General features: G+C 33.3%; 1 protein-coding gene across 1 annotated transcript in view; it reads left to right on the top strand.

The window, feature by feature from the left end:
• Nucleotides 1–23,745, top strand: part of LOC150084819 (acyl-CoA:lysophosphatidylglycerol acyltransferase 1-like) — a 155,987-nt gene that overhangs the window by 98,710 nt on the left and 33,532 nt on the right. The window contains exon 7 of the mRNA XM_090376362.1: nt 9,790–10,065. Within this exon, the coding sequence (XP_090232488.1) occupies nt 9,790–10,065 (276 nt within the window). The remainder of the gene's footprint in view (nt 1–9,789; nt 10,066–23,745) is intronic.

The following is a 23,745-nucleotide window of genomic DNA, read 5'->3' as shown; positions in this document are numbered from 1 at the left end:
GGCTGAAAAGGTTGCCAAGAAGTGTTCTGTTGCGACTTAAACCCAAATGGCTGTACCACTAAAGCATCATTTACACAAATTGTCTACTGCTTAATGAGTTCAGAAAAACCAGAACAGAAAACTCAGTCAGCTGCCACTCCAATATCGATACTTCCTTGTGGCCCAGCAATACAAAAACTGAGCAGTAACGTAACAGCACAGGAAACCAAAACACCGATGGCAGTGCAAGAAAAAAATGGATAAAATGCCATAACCTTCCTGAAAGGTTACAAAAAGAAAATCACTTTTTTTTTTCTTTTTTTTTTTCTTTTTTTTTTTTATCTTGTATGGCTTGGTCATGGTGCACTATAGCCTCAGTTGCTTTTCCCAGAAAAAAACAGAAACCAAACAAACAATCAATCAAATCAAACTGTCTTCCTCACATCAGTTGAAAGAGGCCCAGGTTTGAATCCCATCAATGATACAAGGAATTTTTATGGGCACAGTGGATGAATTAGTCAGTCTCATGTGAGGGTTGCTTGGTTTGTCATCCAGAAAACAGGCTAAATGGATGAAAATCACTTGTCTCCCTTGCTTGTCAATACATTCTTGAGTAGTTTTTGTGACATTCAGTATTACAAAAACCCTCATTGCATCATCAATTTCTCAAGTCTCTTCTATAATTCTCTCCTTCAATTTAGCAACTGTTTGAGCTTTGTTGGTGCAAATCTTGGTCCCACAAAAAGTTGGTCTCACAAAAAGAAGTCAGGCACAGAAAGATTGAGTGACTGGCTGGCACAATAAATTCATGTTTACATGTGTTTTGCGGGCAGTTGCCCTATCCTGCTGTAGCCACACTAACTGTTGATCCTGAAGCTGTGGGGCAAAAAATTTTCCAACATGGATCAATAACACTCAGTATTTATTGTATTTATAATATATAATCCCATAATATAAATATGCAAAACCTTCACAAGGAGAAGGAGTCCCTGGCAGGCTGGAACCTTGGTGCAACATGTTCAGCTGCATTCCAGAATGCAGTGCACACACACAAAAAATTTAGTGCACAGCACTTCCAAAACCACTGTGCAGCTTTACAGGCATACAACTTAGAGGGAGTTCTACCACCAAGTCTTTGTGTGGATATCAGAGTCCAGTTCTTTTTCACAAATATTTGTTTTCTGCATTTCTTGCAAAGGTTGAATGGTCAGTTGCTCAGCTCCAATGAAAAAAGTATTGAGTGACCTCTAATTTTGTGTTTGTGCATCAGAGACAAGCATGCATATAATATGCATGTCTCTGATGCACATTATGCATATTTCAAAATAAGTATTATGTGCATTGGACTGCATAATACATATTTCAAAAGAACTTGAAACTAATTATTTCAGTATCAGCTATTTGGTAGAACAACTAGATCACCCCTTGTAAATGGTTTGAAGATCCTAATTACATAGGTTACCTTATTTTTCTATTTAGCTAAGCATTTATAAATATAATAACATAGTATGGACTGCTGTTACATAACTTGGGAATGCTGTAATGTTGCCATACTCTTATATCTTAGTTCTTATGTTATATTTTTAAATTAGATTAAAATTATTTCTCAAATAAGAGCAGCATAACAATAGTCCAAAGTTGCAGGAATGTTTTGGCTTGGGAGAGAACTGTGAATGGCAGTTTTCTTGCAAACCAGAGCTGTGCATAGCAGTGACATAAATAGGATTTTATTGGGGGTGGGGGGCCTAAGAGTTCCTATGAGAATCATATTTCAATATTTATGCTACATTTCTATACTGGTTTAAATTAAATGGTCTATAGCTTGTCACATACAGTGTGGCCAAAATAATCTTAGCAATTATATGGAAAAATCATTATTCTTGTACTTGTATTTCGAATTTTTAACTTTTGATGGTGGATTCTTAAACAGGTTCCAAGATTTCCTATGAGGATCATATTTTAGTATTTATAGTATATTTCTATACTAGTTCAAATTAAATGGTCTGTAGCTTGTCACATACAGTGTGGCCAAAAAATTGTGACCTGTATTTGTGTACCTGTACTTTGAATTTCTAACTTTTGAGGGATTTGTAAACAGTATCTATCTCAAAGGAACCCCAGAACTTTAATTTTGAAACAATTTGACATTCCACAAATGTAAGTGGTAACTCAATTTTTATTAATATGAAAATTTTGGATTTCAAGTTAAATTTCTGGAACTTTTTTTTTTTTCCTTTTTACAGCATTAATGGATTAAATAAGTGATTTATTTTAATTTAGGTTTTTTAAATATATATTTAAACTTTTTTTTTTTTTTATAAAATATTACGTTATTTTAAAATGCCCTTGTTACATTTAGTCCACACACATTTGATATTATAACATAAATAATAATAAACAATTATTGCTTATCTAGTTTGGAAAGAGCCAATACTTACTTTGCAATAAGTATTCTATAGATTCATCTTCCTTGGCACACTTGCAAATTTTTCTGTCACTTCATCGGTCACATGGACGTCACTACAAACAGAAAGCAGAGCCAGTCCTGCAAATAATATTTTATCCTGTGGAAGCTAGAAAGACTTCTTTCTACAGTTGCAGTGGATACAGGGAGAACTGCTGACAATTTTTAAAAAGAATGTAAATGTTTGGAAACAGTTGCTTGTCACACTGTGCTAAACTTTCTAGTGTGGGTTTGTGAAGGTCACAGCTTTCTCACTTCCATTTAGTACACCATAACTGAAACTCACTTTCTGCTAACCTTCATGACCCAAATTTGACCCATAGAATTTCACTGCAGGCTCTATTGAAACATAATCATGGTTTTGACATCCAGGTGGCAAAACACAATGTAGTGAAACAATAGTAGTTTTGCGAGATTGGAATCTCTCATCTAAACTTCTCATTGGCTCATCAAATAAAGGGATGTGAACTGCTAGGCAGTAAGATTCTTCTGGTGTAGAATACAGTACATTTGATTGATGCCCTTGGAATTTGCAGGGAACAGCTTCACTGATATTCATACTTTCTGAAAAGGTTTTTGCCTTCAAATAAATGTGGTTGTAGTGTTTTTGGGGTTCATCTCTCACACTCTTAAGCATTTCCAAAATATTAGTTATCCTCTGCAAGGCTTTATTAAGAATAATTTTCTTACTTTGCAAAATATTTTGCTCAATATGAAAGTTCTCACTAAAAATGAGAACTGAGAAACTCAGTTCAGGAGTGGTGTGTGTGCCTTTACTGAACCGTCAGCTGAGGTCTGCTCCAGTATGTCAAAAACAACCAAAATTGGATTCAGACAGTCTTTAAACAACATAACAGCATCATGTCATTGAATCCAATGAGTTTCACACAAGAATTTCAAAGACATGCTCTTAATATGAGATAGCAATTGTTGAATTTTCTCCTTTAATAATGTAGTACATTTGGCTGACGTGGAAAAAGATGTTGCTTCTGCAATAACTCCCATACAGTTCCTAAACATGGGCACAAGTTTAGAGAATGAGCAGTGCAATGCGTGTACACAGCTTTAGGAAACCTCTCTTTTTATGTGGGTTTGCATACTGTGAAATTCTCCATGAATAGATGCAGCCTCATCATATCCTTGCTCTCTCAAATAATTTAAGTTGAATCCCAGTCATGATAGATTTTCTAAAATTCTGTAAGCCAGAGATGAACCAGTAGTATCTGTAACCAGTATTTCAGCAAAGGAAATCTTCTCTCAATGTCAAATTTTCTTAATTTTGCATACACAGTGAAAACTATTCTGTTTTACTAATATCAGTGGTTTCATCTGCTAATACTGAATAGAAGCCTGATATCTTTGCTTTCAGTAATATTTTCAATTGAATTATTTCTTTGAACATAGTAATTAATTTAATTTGAATTACAGAACTAATGTACATGGTTTTGCCACTACTGTGCTCTAAGCAATCCTTCAAAACTGAGTTGCCACTGTTTGCTTGATATCTCAGCAGAGAGCTGAAGTTACCATCATTGTTTAAGGGTCTTCTAGGCTTATTCTTTCAGAATCATCTTTATCTCTTAAAGCTATTTGCTGCCTACTGCATAGTCTTATAGTTTGAATAATGGGCACGAGCTTTTTTTGTTTTCAATACATTCAGTTTTCATGTTCTTATCAATTAGTAAAAGTATATTGTCTTGTTTTTTATTTACTAAAGAAGATAAATTAGTTGCTACTAAAATTGAATCTTTGTGGTATTCACATTTCTCATGCAATTTAAATATTTCACAAGCATCTTTCAACTTAGTACTAGTTTTTGTCACTAAGTATCCCAAATACTGATGATTCCCATTTCCAGCACCATCTTTATTAAAAATAACATGGTATTTACAAAAGGAACCCTCTTTCAATTCTGAGTAGGATAACTGCTCACTCATCAAGCCATTTCATTTTAATTGATCTACAATGAGTTTGTTTTGAATTTTAGCCTTTTGGAAATTTAAAATTTGCATCTGGTCTCCATAGGTTACTTAAAACTGTTATTTTTTTTTTCTGCACTTAATTCTTTGATGACACTGTAATTTCCTATTTGTTACTAATTGTGTTCTAGGACTGGAAAATTGTTTACATTATGATCCTGATTTACTTCACTGTTTAGAGGATGAGTACTACATTATTAAAGGAGAAAATTCAACAATTGCTATCTCGTATTAAGAGCATGTCTCTGAAGTTCTTGTCTCTGAAGTTCTTGTTCTCACATTAGAGGTCTTTCAGGTTTTGATATTGGCATGGAATGCAGTTCATCTGTTTGTGGCTTTTTCTTAAGGGTTTTGCAAAAGGACAGTAAACTAAGTTGTATCCGTTTCATGCTTTCAGAGATAAATACTATAAGGGAAGAAAAAATATATAAATAACATCATCTATTATCACCCAAAGTATATTATAAAGAATTGTTATTATTATTATTATTAGCGATAGCAATAAAAAATAGTACTCTTCTGTGACACAAATATCTCTTGTTCCAGTCTTAACAGTTTTGTTATTTAATTTAATTATGGTTAAAATTACTGTTTTATTGGACGGATTGGCTACTACTCCAATTTCACATGCATAACAATAAAATCAAAACTCACACTTTATCCCTTTCACTGCTGAACACAAAATAATGACAAATGCTTCTAAAACATAGTCTATACTAATGTTTAGGGACTATATAATAAGATGTCGTACAGGGGGCCGGATTATTGTATGCTTGTTTTGTGCATGTTTGTGCTTCTGGTCGAAGTGGGTTTGGAGGGCATCCCCCCCCTCCCATACATTTGTGATGCACAGTGTGCTTCTTGCTGCCTTTCTGTTGGGTAATCTGTAGTGCAACGTGATATGGCCATAGGGAATGTCTTTGTGTGCTTTTGTTGAAGAGAATGTGAGGAGATTAAGTGCTAATTCGGCATTCTGATGGATTATATGAGGGCTTGAGAAACAGTCATGTACTCTAAGGAATAAAGAGGACACCATCAAGCATATTACCTAGCAAAACTCTGGAGACTACACTCATGCATCACAAGACACAACAACATCCTTCAATGGAAAAAAAGCACTGGTCCCATAGTGCAGATTTGGCATCAACAACACGAGGCTCTTGATCCATCATGCATAGTATCAAAAGTGCAGGCTGGTGGAGGCGGTTGTATGGTGTGGGGCATGTTTCACTGGCAGGAACTTGGACCCCCTGGTGCATATGGAACAACATATAATGCACCAAGCCATCGGGTACTTGTGCAGGAATGGTTTGAGGAACACGGTTCTGACTTTCAGCATATCGATTGGCCTCCAAACTCCCCTGATATCAATCCCATAGAGCACTTGTGGGATGCTATGGAAAGGTATATTAGGTGTCTGGATACACCAATCACCTCCATACCTGCATTGCTGGCTGTATTACACATAACTTGGTTGGCCATACCTCCCGAACGCTTCTGACATCTTGTTGAATCGATGTCACGTCGGATAGCTGCTGTACTGAGGACAAAAGGAGGACCTACGAAGTATTAGGTAGGTGGTCATAATTCAATGATCATTTTGTGTATATTGATGTGAGATTTACTTAAAGATATAACTACTGTCAAGGGTAAAGGGAAGGGATTTTGCTTTTGTTAAGACACCTACAGTAGGTCTAGATGTTTAAATTTCCTACATTGAGACCAACTGATCATGTTACAAACTGCAAATTCTAAATAGAAAGCTTTCAGTGAGGTAATTAGAAGTTACTAAGTTTTGTATACCAAGTAAAAGATATTGTTCAAGGATTATACCTAATTGGATGTCAGATGAGGTGATATGTCTAGTGGTAAATAAGAAAAACAATGGGATGGTTATAAATTAGCAGGGGAGACAGAAACCTATGGTTAAATACGAACTAGTCTGCAATCAAGTCACTAAGTGATTGGGCAAGCTAAGGCAGATTACGAGAAAACCTTGGCTAGGAATGCAAAGAAAAGTATCAAAGAATTCTTTGCTTATGTTTACACTAATAGGCAACATTAGGTGGGTTGGAAAACTGGTAGCTTGAGGAGGGGAGACTAACAGGTTAACACCAACCACAGACAGAAGTGAAAGTGATTGCCAGGGAAGCTCATAGGAAAAGAATGAACTACATTGGCACACTACATATAAGATTGGCATAACTATTGATGATCCTGTTTAGGTTGCAGGTAAACTGAACAAATAGTTTGCATCTACATTCACCTGCAATGAAGTTATCATCAAGTGTAACGGGTTTTTGCTTTCATACAGGAGACTATAGTGGTCACGGACAGTTTTTAAATTCTATACAGTGGGACCAACTAACGTTGTTACCAATAACAAATTCTAAATGGGAAGCATTCGGGGAAATAATAATAGAAGCTACTCAGCTTTTCATACCAACTAAGTAATACAGTTTAGGTTTAGGCCTAAACGGATGTCAGATGATCTGTTGAGACACTTGGCACAGAAGAAAAGTGCATGGAATATGTATAAATAATCAGGTGGTAGATATAAACTTGTATGCAATCAAGTCACAAGTTGGTTAGGCAAGCCAAGGCAGATTATGAGAGATCTCTGGCAAAGAATGCCAAGAAAAGCAGCAAAGACTTCTTTATTAATATTAGCAGTATAAGGACGTAGCTGAATCACATTGATCTACTTGATGTCAAAGGTTTGATGGTGGATGGTCCAGCTCAGATTGCTGACAGGCTGAATAGGTATTTGCATCTACATTCACAGATGAGGAATTCTTTAAGGAGGGGAATGCCAGAAGTTTATCAAACTCTGACAGGGAACTAAATGATTTAGTGAATAACTGAGAGGAAAGTGGGAGAGAATTTGTTGAAGTTAAACATAAAGGCACCCAGGGTAGATCTACCCAATTATATTAACGGAGGCAGCAAAGGAGTTAAGCAAACCCTTAGCCATAAATATGAGAGTATCTTTGAATTCGGGAGAGGTCCCTGTGGACTGGAGATGTGCAAATGTATCCCTAATTCACAAAGGGGGTCAAAACATTACAGATCACAGACCATATTAGATTAACTTCTGTTTCAGGCAATATAATGGAATCACTGGTTAAAGAATGCAGGACAATCTGGACAGGATTGCATTTATACTTCAGTCACAACATGGGTTTGTTAAGGGGAGATCTTGTCTGACCAGTTTTATTGGTACTATGATGTAGTGACAAAGGAACTGGATGCGAAATATAATTTTGATATCTAGACTTGAATTTTGGGAAAGATTTTGATCCTGTTGCACATAGACTGCTGTGCAAATTGGAGCAGCGTGGCATTAAGGGCAAGTTACTGCTATGGATGATGGGATGGGATTGTTGGGTGGCAGAAGTCAGAGTTGTTATCGGTGGACACTGCTCTTTGTGGACTTATGTTAGATTAGATTATGATTTTATTGGCACATTAGCATCTAAGGCTATTATGCACCAGGAGATAATTATATCAGTTTAAAAATAGATAGATAAATAAATTCTGGTAACTTTTGAAAAAAGGTTACCTTGTCTCAAAATCATATAATGATAAAAAGCAGGATATGCATTAAAATATATTTATATTTCAGGATTTTATATACATTTATAGAAATTAATATGGTGTAAAAATTTAAAAACAGCAGACACATTGTCATTGTTGGATAAAATCTGACTGAGTGTATATGGCTCAGTCAGATGGTTAAAATAAAAGCGGTAAAAAGTATATTGCTAAAATCTGGACATTCAATTAAAATGTGTCTAATTGATAAAACTGTGTCAAATGACTATGTCCTATGCAGGTCTGGACAAGAACAACTTTCTCCTTACAATTCCTGTGCAGACTAGACTGCCACGGTTCAGGGACTTAAGTTGTCAGTGCTGGGCACATTGTTTTCTGTATTTCTTAATGATATTGATGAAGATATGTCAGGCTTAATGTCTAATTTTGCAGATGATAAAGATTGGCAGGGTGGTTAATGACAGTAATGACAGTATGCTGCTGCAACAAGATCTAGAAAAATTAAGCAGTTGGGCTGAGAAACGGCAATTGTGGTTTAACATTGCATATGGGTAGTAGTAATCCCAGGTTAACATACCAACTGTGTGGCACTACACTCAGGGTAGTGGAAAATGAAAAGGAACTGGGGTTAATTGTGCAGTCAGATATGAAAGTTCTCCGAGCAGTGCAGATATGCTGCCAGGGAAGCTCATGGGGTTTTGTCAGTGATATACAAAAATTTTGCTAGCAGCGATAAGGAGGTGATTAATCCATTGTACAAGGCAGTGATGAGGCCACATCTTGCATACAGGTCTGGAGGCCCCATTTTAGGAAGGATGCAGAGGACTAATACTCCTTTTCCGTACCTGTTGTAGCAGGTACGGAAAAGGGCAACGAGATTGGTAAAGGGAACAAAGGACTGCTCTTATCCAAATAGGCTTCAGTTTGGCAAATTTCAGCATCTGATTGATGTGTTTAAGGCTTTGAATGGATTGAGCAAGCTTAATGCTGATGAGATTCTTCCTCTTGCGTAGACTATGCATGAGGCAGTATAAATTCAAATTGAGGAAGGACAGTTGCAGAATAGATTCATCTTTAGAGAGTGGGTAGTTGACTGCTGGAACAAACTTCTGTCTGACGTGGAAGTGGATAGCTTGAATAAATTCATGGAAGAACTAGACAAACTGTTGGAGGGGTTGGATAGATGAAATTGGAAGTTTTGTTTTTTTTTTGCTGATGCTGTATAAGCTTACTTTCTTGCATCATAGCCACTACTAATATACAGGAATTTTTCCAGTAGGGATGGGGTGATGAAAAGAGTACTCTTACTAGGAAAGACTTCTTTTTTTTTGCAAATTTCAGCATCTGAAGATGACACCTGCAAGGAGATCTGATTGGAGTGTTGATTGCTCTGAATAGATTGAGTAAGCCTGATGAAATCTCTCTCTTGCTTAGTCTACAAAAATGATGGATAAGGAGGATTGAGGTGGGTTAATTGCAGGATAGGTATAATAACTTGTCTTCAGCCAGTGGGTAGTTGATTGTTGGAACAAAATTCCATCTTGCATTCTAGAAGTTTGAATAAATGCAAGGAAGAACTCTAACAAACTGTTAGAGGGGATTGACAGGTGATATGGGAGGTTTTTTTTTTTTTTACTGATTTTGTAAAAGCTTGCTTTCTTGCATCATTTGTCACTACTAATACTGCTAACACTAACTTAGTATTTATATTCAGTAATATGAAAATTGTCAGTTTTAAGAATTTTAAATTTGTTTTATACTAAAACAAAAAAATTAACTGTATTAATTTGATATTTTTTGTAATATTTTCAGATAAGAAACTAGAACCTTTGAAGTGGGTAATTGACATCACAGTAGGTTACCCTGATGGAGGAAAACCTCTTGATTTACCTACCATCTGTTCTGCATCCCGTCCTCCATGTATAACATACATGCATTATCGTGTATATCCAATTGAAGAGGTGCCTCTTAGTGACATGAATTCCTTAAGGGATTGGGTATTTGACCGTTGGGCTGAAAAAGAAGAAATGCTAAAAGAATATTATCATACAGGTCAGTTTCCTGATAAACATAAAACTGTGCAAGATGGTATTGACACTCTTCATCAACATAGGAGATCAAACAAAGTTACCCTAAATAATTGGTGGATTGCTTTTCTTCATTTCTTCTTCATTTCATCATCACTATTTCACATCTACCTCATAAAAAGATTATGGGTTTATATTTTTTAATGCCTATTGAAACAAAAGGTTTGTGTAGTAATACTTTTTTAAAAGTATCTTAAAATGCAAAAGTCTTTTTTTTTTTTTTTTTTTTTTTATAATTTCTTTGAGATTTTAAATTGGAAGGGGGGAATTGAACCTAAATTACTATTTTTGTCAAATTTAATATTTTATCCCATTAATGCAAAATGCAGATCTCTGCCTATCATTTATTTGTATGAAATTTAGTGTTATATTCCCCTTCTTTAAAATATAAAAGTTCTTTTCATATTTTTTTAATTGCACATTGTTATTCCTGCTATTTAAAAAAAATAGTCATTTGCTTGTAGGCTTTTTATATGTTAAATGCTAAGCTGTCAGTCCTGATCAGTCACCTTTTAAAGGCTGCAGTTATTACTCTGTCAATTTCTTGAATCATAAGTTGACATTTCATTCCTTATTTTATTTTTATTTTATTATTATTTTATTTTATTTTTTTTTTCATTTTTCTGTATGAAATGAATATTGTTATCTGTTTAATACATGCTACAACACAGATGTTTTAAAACCTTGTTAAATGTTCAAAGGCTGTTGATTTTCTGTGGTCTGTGATATATCAGTGCAAGTTCAGCTGTGATAGTCTCAGCTAGATTGACCAATAAGTGAAATAGTGCAATTATACTCTTTTTGGATACATGCAGAGTCTGAAAACTCATGAATTTCCCTTAATAAGAAAATCAGAAATACAAGTTTACACGATGAGAGCGTTGATGCAACAGACAGTGGTTAATAGATTGTTACCTAGCTTTGAATCTAACTAAAGTGCTTTGAATGTACAGTATATACTTATAAATTTTTATTTTCTTAACTTTTTTAAGTGAAGATTTTCTTGTCTGCTACTTACTGTTGCTGTGACATCCTTTAATTAGAATCCGTTACAAAATATTGTTAAAACAAATAATCAAGACATAATTTGTAATACTTACTGTTTCTGACATTGCATTTTTGGAATGTCAATTAATTGTTTAATATATTGCTTAGTGAATAAAATTATTGCATTTGAAATATCTTCAAGTTGGATTTTATGAGAAGAAATATATGCAAAACTAAGTTCAGTTCAATTTGTGTAGTATTATTCATAGGTGAAATTGCTTACCTTAATTTACTACTTACCAAAATGAATTTAGTAGCAATGATTTATTTATAATGCTACAATTATATTTGTTCAGGTATTACACTAGATCCAGCAAGGAATTCATTATTATTAGAAATATATTGTACATTTATGTAAATTGTGTGTGTCTGCCCTTTCTAGAGGTGACTTTCTATATGGATGGTCTGTTTACTGGTTACAGGTATTATGGTAATTTGATACTGTATTATGGAAAAATAAAAAAAAAAAAAGATACAAGATTATCTTAAAAAATTACAATATATGCCCATAGAGGCTGAAAAAAGTTCATTCCTTTGCTCTATTTAAAAAACTTAATAGCATAAAAGCATGCAATTCATTTTATATATGTAAACCAAGTTGTGCCTATACTAATAGCAATACAGCTTAAATAATGTGTCTTTATATTTACACTCTTTCTGATTACATTTAGAAATGTCTTTTTGAAACTTATTGGGCTGTAAATGCTATTAAAAGAAGGAATGCTAATAGCATAATTGTTACATAATTATGTACTCATAAACAGTGGGACTTTTTTTTTTTAACTGCTGTTTTTAACTAGTATGAAAAACTGGTCGTAAACAATGGTTGATATTGGTCTCTTATTTTGTTATCTGGCTAACAAAATAAGTTGTATTAGTTAGTTATGTTGCTCTCCAAATAAACAGCACCTTAAAGCAATGTATGAATTTATTTTTAATAGTTCCACCTCCTGGACAGCCATTTCAGTGGTGAGAAATATCAAGTGATATCAAGAAATATCAAGTGGTGAGAAATAAAAAAATATCAAGTAGTGATGGTCTGTTAAAAAAACTCCAGGCTTATTTAAATAGAAAGCTAATATAAATAGAGAAGTTCTGTTCATGTGTTCTAGAATAGGCTATTTTGAAAGTTTGCATTGGAAAAGCATTGGTTTGCATTTCACAATTTTATTGTAAAAAGTTGCCTATTGCACTACAAGTAAATACACCTCACGAGAAAAGTGTGATACTATTTTTAATGTGTTATGTTTCAATGGTTATTATTATCTCATTGGTGGGAGAGTAGTGGATAGTAGGAATTCTAACTGCTCCCATCGATTTCACCCCTCATGCAGAATTTGGTGATTTAACTTTAAATAAGAATTCCAGACTCAGTTGGCTTTCTTATATAAATGACAGTCTTATGGAAATGGTTGGCCTCTTACAGTTGAAATGGTAGTAATTACTAAAGAAGCCATCTGTGGCATGAGGGGAGCAATACATTATAAATAAATTGCATCATACTTCTCCTATGAGACGTGTTTTTTTTTTTTAAGTGCAATTTCAAGGAAATTGATTGCACCTCAAAAGTGAGAAGTAAGTGTCATTGTATTAAAAGCTCTTTTCCATTGCAAATTTTTGTTTGCAATTGTATATAGATTCCTATTTATATTAGTTCATTAAATGTCAAACAACACTTGACATTTCTCATGAAAATGGCTTCTAGGGAGGGAAAGTATTGCCAGATAAATAACATCATACTGTACTTGTTTTATGGGTACATTATTTGTAATGCAGCACAGAACAACTGGCTGTAAATAGCTTTGTAAAAGGAGGGGCTAATGCCACCAAAAAGACCTGCCACTTCCATTTTAAAATTCAGTTGACAAATAGGCTATTCTATAACAAACAAATACATAAGTTCTCCTCTTTTTATTAGATTACTGCTTAAATTATGCATGAAGCTGGGAGCTTTTATTGTTGTTTTTGTTGTTGAATAGGCTAACAATATATGTTATCTAGTTCTTATGATAACTGTGTTTATCTCATAATATGGTTATCACATGATTCTGATTAAAACTTGCTAAAAAGGACATTCCATTTTAATGGGTTTTATTACACTGTTGCATGCTTTGTTTAATAAAAGTTAATGATTACTAATTTTTATTCTGAGATGGAATTACTGTGAAAATAAAACATGCTGCTTTTCAATGTATTCTCCTTACTTTCTGTATACACTAGTGATAGATCTACTGTTTATATGCATTTTGAGTATCTGTCATTAAGAAGACTTTGCAAGGTCAAAAATCACTACCCCTGCTGATGACCCAAATGTGTTTATACCTTCATTATTGAGAATAACCAGAAATCATAAGGAGCCAAATTAGAGAAATATTGGAAATTTATTTTTCTTTCATTTGATGCTGTAATGCAAAATCAAAGAGAATGCATTGAAAAGTAGTGTGCTTGTAAACATTTTGCTACATCTGTACTTCTGCTTCATAATAAAAATTACTGTGCACAATTTTCTAAACCCTTTAGTTTATCATGTGCAGTGTGGGTGCCTTGCACATAATAAACCAAAGGGGATCAATCAAACTTTAGATAACTTCAGTCAAAATTCCACAAATCATGTAACTATAGTCTCAGTTTTTTGTACCCATTTAAATAAACTGGGTGCATTTATGGCAAAAGCGTATTCTACAAGTAATGTAAAATGCTATTAGAGGGCAAAGTTGCATTTCAAACATAAGTATCTGCATTATGTAGGAATAGTGCAATACCAGTGAAACTCATGGCAGAGTGCTTCCACAACGTGAAATCACTGCATTAAGCAGCAAATTTAGTTTGCTAAATGCTATGTATGAAATGCAACTTTGCCTTCCTAGTACAATAGTGATAAATTGTGCACACCACTGAAGGAATTCAAATATTTAAAATTTGCAAGTTGGATTGAAATACATACACTGGTAGCACCATCTGGTATAATCTAGACGTAGAAAATATGTCTGGATATACAAAGTGCTTAGAATTACACCCTCGTTTGGATGTAATCATATGCAATGATGAATAAATTTTGTTGATAAACCAGCAATGCAGGTCATATATGTTTGTTACCTCTAGATATTGTTGGTATTCCATGATAACTTTTTGAACTTGTTGCATTCTGACTTTATTTTCCAGTGTTACTCCCCCTTCCCATGACCACCACCAAAAAACTCAATATAACTAATATTTGTTCTGGCAAATACATTGTTGACAGAACAGAAAAAATAGACCAATACTACAATAAGCCTAATATGTGTGTATAATGATGTATAACACTGATCTGAAATATGTCATCAGTTTTATATCCTTGTGTGTTAAGTATCTGCACCTTCCTCTAGAAGTAACAGATAAATTCCATTTTATGTAGGTGTTTTTTTTTTGTTTTTTTTTTTTTTTTTCTTTTTCCCAGTTTTTAGATTAATAACATTTTGTCTTAATGTGCTATGATAATTCCTCAGTGCTTGATTTGTTTACAGTTGGATATCTAGGTGATTATAAATATGTATAATAATTCCATTTTATTTTTCAAAATGTGATACTACCAAAAGCATTTGTCTGGATATAGCATATTTACAAAATAAGATAAATTCATTCCTTATATTTTGTTAATCCATCATTAAAAATTTCATTTGTAAGTGATAATTTCTAAGTTTTACAGTTAGTAGCTGTATTTAAGCAGCATTACTGATCTGTATATTATATAATGCTAGTTTACATGCTTTCTGCAAGAGATCAAGTATAATTATGGGCATCATCTTAGACTCAGAGTAATGCTTGGTTTTTTAGTAAATAACGAATTTATATACAATTTTGATATTATTAGATATATCATTATACTGAAGGAAAAATCATGTTTTGAATAGGTAAAGTTATTGCCTTAACTTTTCTAAATCCAGAGTTTAATAGAATAGTTTGTTCATAATGTTCATGGAATTTTAATGAATTTCTAGTTAATCAAGTAGTAAATTTTGATCAATCAAAAAAGGTAAACCAAATGTTTTGATTAATTAGTTGCATCTCTGTTCCACATTTTCTCAACCCCCTTTAGAAATTTTCTCACTTGTTTTTGTTCAAGCCTTATAACCTTATTTGTTCTTGAACTCTCCCCCTTCCTATTTCATTACCCAAGCCTTTGTTTCTGTGAGAAATTAAAGAGTCTAGTGTACAATTTACTGATGATAAATATCACATGAATGTGATAAATTTGCATACTTTCAACTTCTTTTGAGATGTCATGCAGTAATGATACCACTAAACTAGTCAAATCAGTCATTCCCATGAGTTGATGTTGCCATATTTTTAGAAACGTTTTATTCCCATACTTATTGATTATCCTATTCAGTACTTCACCTTGGTTTGTTTTTATATGCCCCTTTCTTCTTAACATTGTGTTATTTATATTTGCCTATTGAGTAGTCTTAATTCATTATGTAGTTTCTTTTTTTCATTTTTTATGTTTTGCATAATCTATATTAAAGTTTACACTAAAATTTAATAATGATGTAAACCAAAGTATACATATAGTGTTCTCTTAGCATACAAAATGCAGAAGCTAATTATTTTATGTAGTAAAGTTTATATGGTAAGAAATGCAACACACTCACATAATTTCATAATCTGCACATTTTAATATTAATATTCCTTACAAAACAAGTACGTACATAAATTATGAGACATTTTTAGATATAAATAATGGTGTACATGTGAGCATTTGCTTTAACAAACGTCTTTTGCCTTCTGAATGTGAGAGCTTAAAAAGAAAACTAATTTGCAAGATTAATCTTTCATGATTAAATATTTCATTAAATGTGAGCATTATTTAAGCAGTCACATGTTTGTGTTGAAAAATTCCCGAATAATTGATGACAGTTACTAGTTCATGGTTATATTTTCACTGCAAAAGTAGTTAAAATTCCTTGTTATTATCATTCGCAAATTGAGTAAAAGAGAGATAGTATACATAAATGCTCTCTCTTACATAATGGTAATCACAAAAGTACTAAAATGCTAGGATACAAATATGAACACCTGATATTTTTGTTGCCATAGTTCTTAATTTTTGAGGTTATTGATGCTTTATATGTTCTGTGCAACAGTTAGTGTCTCTATTTCAATAATAAATACATTATATTAATCTTAAAAATATTACAAAGTTTAGTCTTTTAAAATGCTGAGTTTTCCTTATTTTAATTAACTGAACATTTCATGATACCTTCTACTTCTGGAACAAGTTTTTGTTGTATCTAACAGTGGTCACTGTTAGGTTATATCTTTATAGACTTATGATTTCTAGGACACCTGCTTACTAATAGCTGATAGTGAAACCTCAGGGTTATTTACATATTATTTAGATTAAACAATTATTAGTAACTTATTATTAATATTACTATTCATAATTTTTTATAATTGAAACTTCTTTCATATCATATACCCATCTTTGTGATTTCTCATATACTGTATTTTTTTATTTTTTTTTTTTTTCCCAGAAAATTATATCTGTATTTGTGTTGTTTTCTGAGAATGGCTGTAATCTACTTTTCAATGAATTAAGCTAACAGGATTTGATAAGATGACATTTGGTTCCACTTATTTCCTTTTAAATGCAGGTGGCTTTTTTTAACATAGTGATTTTATAAAAGTGCTACTTTTGTGATAAATCAGGCTTAGTACTAATTTTCATCATGCAAAAGTGGCAGTTCTTCACAAACTACTCCACACTGTTTTGAAACTTCTATGTTAAAGAGTGTTGAAATTTCGTTGTTTCATGCAATATCATTTAGAGTTGCATGATTCCATCAGAAACTAATTATGAACTTACTGGAAACCTTGGGTTTTTATCATTATTATAGTAACTGAATAACAGTTTTGTTTTTTTTTTTTTTTTTAGTGGCACTTCTAATATTAAATTGCTTTTATTGAGGATTAGAGAATATTTTGATGTGTTTGCTTTAAAAATACTCACTTCCATGTCAGCCACTCTTCCTAAAGTATCTTTAAATGCACTTTATTATGCTGAACTCAGTGCAGTCAGACAACTGCTGCAACTTGTGATACTCCATATTCCACACCAGTAATTTTTGATCCCAAATCTTAAACAATTATTGCTATTTAAAATGGCGGCTTTCTGTGTATGACGGATGTTTGAAAAGTTTGTGGCCTGAGTATGAAGGGTTTATTTGAGGAGTCTGGTAATGTATTACTTTCTGACATACTCCCCTTTGGAGTCTATACACTTTTGCCATCAATGCTGCAATGCATTGATTCCAGCTGCAAATAAAGTTTTTTCTTGGGCCTCCAGAAATGCATCCACTGCAGCAATGACATCATTGTCGGTGGGAAAATGGATGCCAGGCACGTATTTTTTTGATTCAGGATTTGGTATAAATACAAAAATGTAGACTCGAGTCAAGTTTTAAGTGCGTGATAATAATAGATTGTATCACGAGATCAGTCCTGTAGTAAACTAAATTTTCACAAAACTCACATGTGGACCTCAATTAGTGTTTCCTTGCATAGGAAATACTAAGTCTAGGACAGCTTTTAACCATTCATTTGAAAAATTAGCAACCAATTCATAGGAAAACAAAAACGAAGTGATATTAGTATAATTTGTAGAGGACATTAACATGAATGCTTGTTGTATGCCCCTTCATATTCACAAGTTTAAGTCATTGTTGCTGTAGATTTTCATATGCATTCTGATTAATTGTAGAACACATACAAAACTGACACCCCTACCAATTAAACACAATTTTATTTACGCTGCATATTATAATGTGTAATTAATATTTATGCTATTACAACATCCAGTGTTATGCTGGAACTGCTTACTATTCATAAATGTTTACATCTATTATAATTATAGTTACCAATTTTTTTTTCTTTTTTTTTATTATCTTACTGCATCCTCAAAAAATTCCTAAATAAAATTCTAATTTCATTATCTTACTTGTCTTTCTGTAAATATAATTTTTGTATGCACACATTTAATAACAATTTGTAATTTCTTTGTTTACAGTTAGTAATGATTGAGACACAAATTAAGATCATCTCAAATTATTTAAAATGTATTTTAAGAAATGAATTTTGTACACAGTATCATTTAAATATTTGAAATGAAATGTTTTAATTAATATTTGATCTTTGAACATTGTAAACTGAGAAAAAAACTAACCAAATGTTACTGTCATAAAAATTATAATTAAATGTCTTACTGTAGTTAGCATTATATTTTAAGTCTTACTGTCTGAGAAATGTGGTTATATTATTGAAAACAGTTTTTTCTTTTTTGATTGTTTTAAATCTCTTATTTATTTAGAGTTAATTTTTTATCTCTTATTTATTTTAATGGTTAATTATAAAATATTTTTTGACCATTGTGCACTAATGCAAGGGTTAAAATAAATGTAATGATCTTTAGGTGTCAGAATCACACAAAAAAAATGTATTTTTTTTTACCAGTTTGTGGTAAACATTTTATGCCAAGCAAGCTGTATCAGGAAAAACTACTAAACTTCATGAATTAATTTTACCCTTTTTTTTTTTTTTTTTCTTTTAATATATGCTTTCCTTTCCTTTCATATATAGGAAAATAAAATAAATTATTTTAAGAATATCACACAGTTCAAATTTCCTGTTGGACTTTTGGTTTACACTGAAATGAAAATCAGTAATGTGGGATATTCAAATATATAGAAATGTGACAATTTTTAGGAAATGTGTAGTGTTTTAAAAAAAATTGTCCCTTTTATTTAGTTTAAAATTGTCCCTTTTATAAACTGAAATAATTGCCGCTATACATTGAATTTTCTGATAAACTAACCAAAAATGATTGAATGTTGAGCAGGCTGTACATATACCTTTACATTGTGACTGCTGTTTTGAGTTAAAATTAACTGGGGGGGGGGGGATATTAATGCTGGTAAACAGAGTACGACATAAGCCTTGGAGGTCTTTTGTAAAAGATCTGTATCAATTCCTGAGCTTTAATTAGCATTAATAGAGGCATATGATGCAAGTAAACAAGCATATACAGCATCAACCAAAAAAAAAAAAAAAACCCTTCCCATTTCACCCATCCATTCATTCCAAATGTTTGTATAGTTTTACCTTGAATTTATTTAAGCTATCAACTTCCACAACAAAGGATGGAAGTTTGTTCCAGCAATCAACTACCCGCTGGCTAAAGAAAAATTTCCGCACATCTATTTGGCAACTGTCTTTCCTCAGTTTCAGTTTATGCCCCCTCAGGTTTGTAATCTGAGCAAGAGGAAGAATCCCATCAGCATTGAGCCTACTCAAACCATTCAAGGCCTTATACACCTCAATCAGATGACCTCGTAGGTGCCTAGTCTCCAGATGCTGCAATTTGCAGAACTTAAGCCTTTCTTCGTAAGAGTACCCCTTTGTTCCCCTCACCCAGCCTTGTTGCCCTTCTATGTACTCATTTTAGCAACTCTACATCCTTCCTAAAATGAGGCTTCCAGACCTGTACGCAGTACTCAAGGTGTGACCTGACCATTGCCTTATATAAGGGAATAAACACCTCCTTATCCCTGCTCACAAAAATCCAGTATATCATTACCAAGACCCCATGACCTATGTGGCAGCCTGTCTGCACTGCTCAGAAAACTTCATATCTGACTGCACAATTACCCCCAGTTCTCTTTCATTCTCCACTACCCTGAGTGTAACACCATCTGGTTGGTACATTTCTCTGGGGTTACTGCTACCATATGCAGTACTTTGCATTTGCAATGTTAAAATTCAGTTGCCACTTCTCAGCCCATCTGCCCAACTTTTCCAGATCCTGTTGCAGCAGCAGCATACTGTCATTACTGTTATTAACAATCCTCCCAACCTTTGTATCATCTGCAAACTTTGACATTAAGCTTGATATACCTTCATCAATATCATTGATAAATATACAAAACAACAATGGGCCCAACGCCGAACCATAGGGGACACCACTAATAACATTAGTCTACAAAGAGCAGTATCCATTGATTATCACTCTGTCTTCTCCCACTCAACCATCCTTTCATCCATTGTAGCAACTTACCCTTAATGCTATATTGCTCCAATTTGTACAGTAGTCTTCCATGTGCAACAGTATCAAAAGCTTTCCTGAAATCCAAGTATATGATATCAAAATTATTTTTTGCATCCAGTTTCTTTGTGACCACATCATAGTATTCAATCAAATTTGTCAGATAAGACTTTCCCTTAACAAACCCATGCGGTGTCTGAATTATTGCTTGCAGTCTTGTGTAGATGATCTTGCAATGCATCTTTAACCAGTGACTCCATTATTTTACCCGGAACAGACGTGTTCCAGGTAAAATAATGGTGTGTTAAACTAACTGGTGTGTAATTACTCGTGTCACCCTTCGATCCCCCTCCCCCTTTGTGAATTGGGGATACATTTTTACATCTCTAGTCCGTGGGGACTTCCAGTGAGTTCAAGGATACTCTCATAATTTTGGCCAAGCGTTTGCTTAGTTCCTTTGCCACCTCTTTAATATAACTGGATAGATTCCTTCCATCCCAGGTGCCTTTCTTATGTTTAACTTCAACAATTTCTCCTCCACTTTGCTCTCAGTTATTACAAATTCATTAAGCCCCCCTGTTACAATTTGATAAACTTCTAGCATTTTCCTTCCTTAATAACATGAGTGAATGTAGATGCAAAATACTAATTCAGTTTGTTTGCTATCTGAGCAGGATCATCAACAGTCAACTTTAATACCATTGATATTCACTATTGGTCCACTTGATACCATTGATATCATTGATATCAAGTGGACCAATCTGATTCATCCCCTTCCTTTTAGAGTTTATATAAATAAAGAAGCCTTTGCTGTTTTTCTTTGCATCCATTTCCAAAGATTTCACATGATCTGCCTTCGCTTGCCTAATCTCCTTTTGTGACTTGATTACAGACTAGCTTGTATATACCATAGGCGTGTTGCCTGATAATTTATATGCATCCCATGCATTTTTCTTCTCTGCTATGAATCTCATTAACTCATCTGACATCCATTTGGGCTTAAACCTAGAACAGCATTTCTTAGTGGGAACAAAAGCCTAGTAGCTTACAAGATTACTTCCTTGAATGCTTCTCATTTAGAATTTGCTGTTGTTAACATCATCAGTTGGTCCTACTGTATAGAACTTGAAAAATCTCTGAGACCACTGTAGTCACCTTTACGAAGGCAAAAAAATTACTGCTATTGTGTGGCATGCTGCATGTGTCAGATTCCTGATTCTTGATGTAATCATTATCTTGTGCATGATACAAGAAGAATATAGTTTCTTGCCCCTATTTTGCTTGATGGCTTCTTTACAGCAAGTTTCTGTTTCATAAAATGCCAGCAGTTTTCTGTGAAGTTCAGATTTGGGCTACTTCCTGGATATAAAGCATCAGTTATATGTGCCATGCATGAAATTCTTCACCTAAATATAAAATAGTAGTATTTGGCACAAATTAATCATTAACATTCTGGAAACAGCATGAAATGATTGAGTACTGTTGCACTTACTTTGCCTGTAATATGACAAGGGTGCAGAGTCGTGCATGAAATAGTTTCCTCTTTCCTGAAATTGGTCTCTGATAACAGGCATAAGTGTCTCCTTTAATTTTTTTTAGTAGTCACCATTAACACTACATTTTACAAAGTGTATTTTGCCCATGCTGTTGCTTGTTTTGCATCTCCAAACCATCTGGCTCAATGGAAATTTTACTGTTGATTCAGTGCATTCAAGGTGGTAAGTTTCACTTAGTTTACATTGAATGTATTGTTTCTCATCCAATCTGTGGAGGTTAAATTTGGACACATCAGATGCTTATTGATTCCCATCCATTTTTTTTTTTTTTTTTTTTTTTTTTATGAAAACCCCAAACACGAAAGGTATCAAAACCTATAATACTTAGTACCGTGCATGGGTTGAAGGAGAAGTATGGGGGGAGTGGGATGCCAGAAACTTTGCTCTAGAGACTAAACATGGGTTTCACCACTTCAAGCCTCCAATGAGCAAAGTGGTGGTATTTCACCGGTTGATGAAAGTCATCTACCACCACAATTGTCTAATTAACACATGTTCTTTAGACTGATTGGGGATTTTTTTCCTTATAGTTTTGGTTTCTTTGTAGTAAAGTCAATGTGTATTTGCTTCTTAAGGTCAATATTCTTTCAGGCCACTCATGACCACCCCTTGTCAGACTGTTCTTTCTTTCACTTGCTTTTACACTAGGCAGTTCCTCCCACATGACTTTTAGGTCTGTGAAGCTTGCATGATGACCACAGAGGCTATAGTCTTTCCTGTGACCTTAGTACTAATTGCTTCAGCCGTGTTCCAGATTTCCCTTTCATATTTCTGGCCTCACATTTTAAGAATCTTGACAGAAGACTAATTACAAACCAACCTTTTTGAAAAAGCCCAAGGGTAATAACTACTTTTCTTCCTTCTAGTTAACTGTTGTATGTCATACCACTGCTGAACAGAAAGTGATGGCATGTACTCTCTCTCTCTCTCTCTGCAAAAACATGCTAATATTACAGGATGATGAGACAATGCCTACAGGTGATACAGTTTCACACGTACAGGAATAGGAAGATGCTTATGAAATAATAAACTTTGTAAGAGAGTGGTGCAGTTTTTGTGGCTGCTACTGTACTTATTTTAGAGCGTGGAAAAAATCTAGGATCCATCTGCCTAATTTTCAAAATTGTACTGGAAACAGTGCCAGTGAAAAGTTTCTAATAATGAATTGCATGCATTCAGCTTTGTTTCTGTCATAGAAAATGTTAGAATCTTTTATGAATTTTGAAGAACATAAGATTATTTTTAAATTCAATTTAATGTGCTCCAACACTTAAGTATACTGTAATATGGAACAAAACTTTATTTCTTCTCCAGTTTTACTTTATTTTATAACTGTAGTTCAGTTAAAACCTAAATTTTAAGAGGTTGCCTCATATGGCTTATTACTAAAAATGGAAATAAGAGCTTCTCATGCTTGTTGTTAAACCTGATTAGATTCTGCACGTAGCAATCAAAATATATATAGTAAACCATTATTACATGATGTCACGTAAATGCGGGCTGTTATTGGATGTATGAATATAAAAAAATTATGCACGTGGTTATAATTTCCAAGTTATATTTGCATATGTTTATAATTGATTAATATACAGCAGAATTTTAACAAGATAAGAGGATAGCATTTTCTTTGAAGATGTTTAATTGTGCTTACTAAATTGCAATAACTTAATAAAACAAAGTAATGTGATGACACCTTTGTTTTGATACTAAGCATCCCACTATTATTTATTATTATTATTTTTATTATTTATTTATTTTTTTTTTTTGTTTGTAGCATGTCCCATCAGGACATTTCTGTTTTAATTTCTGTCCACTCATACTTTTCAGTCCTACAGAAACTTAATCTTCCTGTTGACCCTTGCTGGATTGTCCTTGAAAAAAATTAATTCTGCTTTTACATATTTATTTATTACTTTTATTTTTTAATTTTTAACATTAGTATACATTTATTTGAAGATCAAAGCAATTGTATGTCTTAGTACATTTAATTTATGTTAAAGAT

The sequence above is a fragment of the Mastigoproctus giganteus genome, chromosome 6 (assembly GCF_048544385.1).
Source record: "Mastigoproctus giganteus isolate SK-2022 chromosome 6, ASM4854438v1, whole genome shotgun sequence".
Taxonomy (NCBI): Eukaryota; Metazoa; Arthropoda; class Arachnida; order Uropygi; family Thelyphonidae; genus Mastigoproctus; species Mastigoproctus giganteus.
Note: the sequence above shows the minus strand (reverse complement) of the source record. Positions and strands in the feature narration are given on the sequence as shown.